The sequence below is a fragment of the Strigops habroptila genome, chromosome 6 (assembly GCF_004027225.2).
Source record: "Strigops habroptila isolate Jane chromosome 6, bStrHab1.2.pri, whole genome shotgun sequence".
Lineage (NCBI taxonomy): Eukaryota > Metazoa > Chordata > Aves > Psittaciformes > Psittacidae > Strigops > Strigops habroptila.
In genome coordinates this window covers 12064113-12070704 of record NC_044282.2, presented here as the reverse complement: position 1 = coordinate 12070704, position 6592 = coordinate 12064113, and the positions used below count along the sequence as shown (strand labels likewise).

Sequence of the window (6592 nt, the reverse complement as noted above, 5' to 3'; positions counted from 1 at the left end):
TTAGGAAAATAAAACCAAAGTTTAAGGAAAGTAAAATAAATTAAAGGTGCTGATGATTCAAAGTTAACTCAGAGGGATGCTCCACTGTATCGTAATGCTGCCCTCTTAAGGACAAAGAAAGCGAGGAGCTGGAGCGCCCCTTTTGCTCAGAGGCCTGCAACTTCTGTGTGACACCTAAGATTTATTTGAGTATTTTGACATGGTTCTCATGCCTTTATGTTTGTTACTGCGCTGTTACATTCCTTTCACTCTCCAGGGCATGTTAGTACAACTACGTTGTGAAGGAGCCTCTTTGCGTGGAGAGCAGGCGTGAGGCACAATGAAAAGTGAAATGCCCCTTCATGTGTCTATAAAAAGGCTTTGACGCATCAGATCTCACGCATCCTGTGTTTCCCGCAGGCTGCTAGATTTGAGGGTGCTAAGCACGAGGAGCTCCCACTTCCCTGTGCTGCTGGCTCCACAGGGGTCTGTGTGTCTGAGGGCAGCCCCAGCACCATGCAGCACCCACCGGCCATGGGGCTGCTGGCTGTGGGCTCCCCCTGGCAGCTTTTCAGCCCCGGCTTGAGGGATGCTGCAGCTGCAGGAAGGGAGCCACACCACAATTACACCTCCTGCAGTGTGACCAGTTAGAAATTACCCCTGCAAGGACCAGATTTATGATTGTTCCCAATGGATTAATACCATGTATTTTCAATATAAAAATAATCAGTGATGCATAAATTAACCATGGGGAAACCTAAAATATTACCAGTTAGGACCTGATAGCCCAAAAGGACAACCTCAGTTATGGGGACACCTCTGAGTGGCTCATGGTGCCATCAAATCTGAAAGTGCTGAAAAAGTAATCTGAAAAGATGCTGTTAAAACATTAAGGTATTTCAGTTGTTACAGAGGATTTCTATTAAAGGCAGCTCTTTTCTGAGAAAAGCCCTAAAGTGGGATGTCAGTATGTTTAAAGGATTCATCTGAAAGCAAAAAACTGAGAGACAAAGCAACACTTTAAAGGTAAAAGAAATAAAATTTGGAGTTGTGTGCTGAAAGTAAACTTCTAAGACTTCCCTGTTACCAGGTTCGCGCTGTAAATACAGAAGATGAAGGTGATATTCTCTCATTTATCTTCTCTCAGAACTGAAAATGTATTTCATTCATCAACATTTTTTATATTTCTTGTTGTCATACCTCTAATTTGATCTTCAGCTTCACATACCTGAAATTTAACTTGCTGAATCTCTCTACTGGTGAGGGTTATTTCTCAAAGTGGTTTAAGATTAGATACGATTAGTACTTTTGTGTAGTAAATTCTAAGAGAGCTTGTCATTACTGCTGATCTAACTGTGCAGCATTCACAAAATCTGGGTGTTCAAGGTTATATTCAGTTGATAGTGAATGCAGTGACAAGAGAGTTGGACTAGATGATCTTTAAAGGTCCCTTCCAACCCAAACCATCCTATGATTCTACCAATGAATATGTGATTTTCAATATCTGTCCAGATGTTTCAATATTACAGTATGTTGGTTTTGTGCTATGTTTTAGAAGCATAGCAACCAAAGTTATAAATTTAAAATGCCATAATCTAAACACAATTTTAGAAGCTACATAAGTCTTTTGGGGGAGGAAAAGGGGGGGGGGAAAAGTCGTTTTGGAGTAAGAGAGCTGTACTGATATAATCTGCAAGTCAAACAAACATTAAGTATGTGACGATAGTGTGGCACAGCAGCTGTGGGTGATCTCTTGGATCTAATGAAGTCAGTCAAAATTGTGGCCATTGACTTCAGCGGGGCAGGAATTTTTTCCATGTTTCTTAAAGCGAGCAGCTTTAGGAAGGTAAATTTTCTGATGCTCCAAGTTCCCAGGCTGCTGCCTCATCTTAATAGTTAAGATCCCTGTTGTGGGTGAAATCCTGAATGTATCTGCTTAGGTTTCACACCTGGTAATTTAGTTATATTTAAGCATATATGCATATATTTATTTAAGGTATATCTAAAATGCATATAATATACAATGCATACATAATGTGTGGTGTGCATATATATATACACAATAGCATTAGGAGGTATATTAATGTCTGTGGGAGGTACTGAGAACCTTTAAAAGAAGCTGCTATACAATGGGCTGAGGTAAAATTATGCAATTCATTTCTTTCTTGCTTTGGCACCTGAAGTGCTCATCCTGTCATACTATTAGCATTAGTGAATTTTCATTCCTTATTTCTATGTATTTTCCTGTCCAGTCCACTTTCTAATCTGAAAAAACTTCTCTGTAGCATTTTCAAACATATGTGATAGGTCATGCTATTTAAATTTCTCTCATCTGTGCCTACCTTAGCATAGCAAACTGAATTTTAATATACAACTACAGTGCATTTCATTCAACTACTTGCAAGTATTTTCAAAAGCATTTTGCTCTGGAATACCAAATTATCATTGAACCATCCTGCAAAAATCAAATAATTTGATATAATCAAAACATGATTATTGTTTATTTATTGTATAATCAAAACTGCTGCTGTGCACTGCTGCTATTGTTATGCACCCCAACTTACCCACCTGCAAACCACCACACAGCTGCGCACAGGAAGGCATCTCTAAAAAAGATGATTTGCATTCAGTGTTTTATAACAATTGCTTTCAATTCAAATATGCTTGGGTTCTCTTTATATTATTCTAGTTAAATGCATAAAAGAATTAATTAAAAAAAAATATTTATCTGCAGAGTAATTGAACTAGGTCTTTTTCACTTTCTGTGAATCAAATCAAAGTTTTGATGGCGTCATTGGTCTACAGAGAGAAAAGAACTGCAGAAAGGAATCAGGATGTCCTGCAAACAAGGCTGCTAAGTCCAGCTATTTAAGCATCCTGAGCCTGGCCTTAATGAGCCACTATATTCAAGTCCAACCACAGAGAACGGAATTAAGTCAATGCAACTCTCAGCTGTTCACTTTCCTCCAAACACACCACTTCCTTTCTAATTGTGATATGGCAATACTTGCTGGGCCAGTACCTACTAAAACACCTATTTAATCATGCTACCTGGAGGCAGGCTGTACTGTTCTTCATGTTATTCTTTGTTTTGCCTATCAAAGCTGTCAATAAATTAAAAGGTAGTTAGTTACCTCCACTGTTTTGTTTTTTTCCAGAGCTCAATGTAGAGTATAGTGTGCTTTACTGTAGCGGTGCTCATAGCATCTACTGTTGCTTACACCCTGCAGGGACTTCGATAATGAAGTAGGAGCTGTAGTTGCCTACTTACATAAGCAGACTGAGCGTAGCAGGGTCCTTACGGCGTGACTGCTCCCTCACCACCTAACACAAAGCTGACTCCTCCCCTCTCCCGCCCCGGCTTCACCGGCTCCCAGCAATGACCCTCCGGATGCATCGCAGCGACGACTTACAGCCAGGGCTGACCCGACAGGAGCCCCTCCATTCCCACGCCCGTTCCCACACACACAAAGTCTCTGCGGGAAACATGCCTTTTAAATCTGAGCGCTTAAACACGCCTCCGCCCAATTGCCTTGCGCCCGCCCTTCTAACCCTCAGGCTTGCTGATGGGGGCTCTCCCGCCAAGCACCCGGACACTGATAGCACGTTGAGGCGGAAGGAGCACCACCGCCGCACAACTCCAGGCACAAACCCGGACCCCGCACAGGTGAGGGCGGACACGCAAAGCGGCAGGGCCTCCCACCGCTCCGCCCAGCTCCGCAGGAAGCGCCGCCCTCGTCCCGTCCTCCTCCGCCCGCCTCCCCGCGGCGGCGGATCGGCGATGCAGCAGTACTTCTCCTTGGCTGACTGCGACGTGATGGGCTTCGACCTGGACCACACGCTCTGCCGGTACCACCTCCCGCAGAGCGCACGGGTGAGTGCGGGCCAGTGCGGCACGGCACGGCCTGGGAACCGCGCACCCACCCCCCCACCACCGCTCCGCTCCTCCCCGCCTCGCTCGCTGCCGCTTGCCCAAGCGAAAGGGAAAGTGCCGGGAAGTGGGTAGCGGGTCCCGGTGTCCGTGGGGACCGGGACCCCGCTGCGGGGCAGCGAGCCCCGAGGCTGCTGGCTCGGGTGCCGATGGGGAAACCCTAAAAGAAAGGAGAAACATAAGTGCAGGTCCCGCCAGGCGCTTCCTCAGCAGGCCTCTGCCCGAGCGAGGGGGACAGCCATGTCTTCCTCCTTGAAAGCTGTGCCGCTTGAGAGCTCTCCGAACTGTAGCGGCGCTGAGAAAAAGGTGGAGTTCCCCTCCTATCCCCCCCGCCAAACCTGGGGATGCTGCAGAGAGTCCAAAGCCTGCAGCGTTTTGGCCAGGCGGCCTTTGCAAACTTTCTGATGCTTAAAATAAACCACCGAGCTTAAAGGCGCTTGGCATCTCTGACTGAGCCTTGTTGTCCCTTGCGGAGAGGAGCTACAGGCATGTGTTTGTGCCTTCCCGCCCTTGGCGCTTTTTTTTCCCGACTGACACTTTTTAAATTCTCTGCTAATTTTTCATTGATTCATACTTCTTGGTTGATATCGGGACTTTGCCACGGAGCAGTCTTGTGCCGTGGATGCTCGTGGTGTCCCCCTCTCCTCTATTGCCTCCATTCATCTACAGTATATTGTGCACTGCACAGAACTCAGACACTAATTGCAAGATACTTCAGAATCTGATATAAATCATATGTTTATGAGGAGTCTCATTTATAAATAGGCATGGTTCAATGCATGCCTATTTATATATAAATGCTCAAAAATTGCATTGCTTCCTTTAGCTGTTGGTGACTTTCTGTAGAGAGGCATCTTCCTTACAACAGGGGATTCAATAATATAAAGTTATAAATTGCATGTGCTCTTAAGTTCCTGCTGGAAATGCTACAGCTTTAGGCTTACCTTCCATGTTCTTTCTGTTGTGCTACACATGTAGCATCTTACACAGGCGCATTCTTCCCAGTAAGAATTTTGTACAATGAAGGCAACTGCTAACTAGAAGAGTTTGGAGAAGAAAAACAAAAAATGAAAACAAAACCAAACCAAACAAAAACCCCTAAAACCCCAACCAAACAAAAACAAACAAACAAAACCGCACACACAAAACCCAAACAAAAAAAAAAAAAAAACCACACACACACACACAAACAAACAAAAAAACACCCAAAAAACCAGAACAAAAAACCAATGAACAAAGTAGACAGGGGAAAAAAAATAAAACAACCAAACAAACAACCCCCTACAAAACCCCAAACATTTGTTAAACTTAATTCACTCTTCCTCTTCTCACACAGCACAGAGACAGGCTGATACATGCCTATGGCATGCCTCCTTATCTATTGGAAATAAAAAAGGCTGACAGGCACAACTGAAGATGCAGTTAGTTCTTATTCTTCCAGTGTTGGCCTGCATGTTAGTCCTTCTCAGGCACTATTCATATTCATTCTAAGAGCAGCCTTAGTAATTAATAATAAAAGAAATAAAAAAAGCCAAGGGAACAGCTTTAATGAAAACCATGAGAAAAAGCGAGCAATTACCATTTTTGGTAATTTAAGCACCTGGCAGCATCTATGTACTTTACCAGCACTTTATATTAGTACTGACTGTTGTACCAGGCTTTAACAGTGTTATTTCTGATCTTAGAAATTTTCTTAGTAGTTTTTTGTTTCCTTCAAAATATGTTCCTTTGAATACATTTAAAATTACCTTAAGAGTAGTTGTTTATTGGTTTGGAAGCCACTTGTTGAGTCTTGGTAACCATGACACTTAAAATTAAAAACCAAAAGAAAATAGGATTGGGGAAGGGGAAGTATTGACTAGTCTTAAATACTTACCATCTTGGTTTCCTGTTCTTGAAGCACAGGGGGAATAAGGTAGAATGCTGTAAACTTGGTTATGCTGGACACTTTGCACCAGAACTGTTGCATCTTGAGTTGTTTTCCAGCCATGAGAGAAATAATGTAGGCACTATTTCCAGTAGTGGAGGCAGTGGGACAGGGCCCCTAGTTCCCTGGTTTGGTATCACTTAGGAGGCACTAACTCTCTCATCTTGACACTTTCCACGGAGCAGTATCTTTGGTCTCACTTAATCAGTATAATTAATACATGGATTTTTTTCATTTGTAGCTAATATATGATAGTTTTGCCCAGTATCTGGTAACGGAGAAGGGTTATGACAAAGACTTGCTGACTCTAGCTCCAGACAGCTTAGACTTCTGGTGAGTATGTTGAAAATAACAGAAACTTTCTTCATAACTTCCTTTATGCTGTAACTTTTACAAAGCTTAGGAAAACAGCTGCTTTTGCTAGGCGGTTTTTGTCATGATTGTCAAGCCCAATAGATAAATCCAAACTAACAGTTTTAAATACTTGTTCAAACAAGTATTTGTCATGGGATGCTTCTAAGGTGGTATTTTGAAGAGAGAACTGAGCATCCAAGCTTGCTTTGTCTGTGTTTCTAGCTGTCTAGATGCAAGTCTTTTAGTCTGACTTACTCTCTTATTTTATCTCTCTCCTTTGTCTTTTACCTTCAATGCAACTGGTAAATCCAGTCACTACCCATTAGAATTTAGTAATTTTTATTTTGACAGATATGGGTTTGTTTGTGTAAGGCAGAATAATCCCAACAGCCTTCTGAGGA

The 6592-nt window shown here is 42.9% G+C and overlaps 1 protein-coding gene across 2 annotated transcripts in view; it reads left to right on the top strand.

Annotated features, from left to right (window-relative positions):
* The first annotated feature begins 3677 nt into the window (after positions 1-3677).
* Positions 3678-6592, top strand: part of NT5DC1 (5'-nucleotidase domain containing 1) — a 126784-nt gene continuing 123869 nt past the window's right edge. For both annotated transcript variants that reach the window (XM_030489746.1, XM_030489745.1), the window contains exons 1-2: positions 3678-3853; positions 6079-6170. In XM_030489746.1, the coding sequence (XP_030345606.1) occupies positions 3761-3853; positions 6079-6170 (185 nt within the window). In that variant the 5' untranslated portion in view covers positions 3678-3760. The remainder of the gene's footprint in view (positions 3854-6078; positions 6171-6592) is intronic.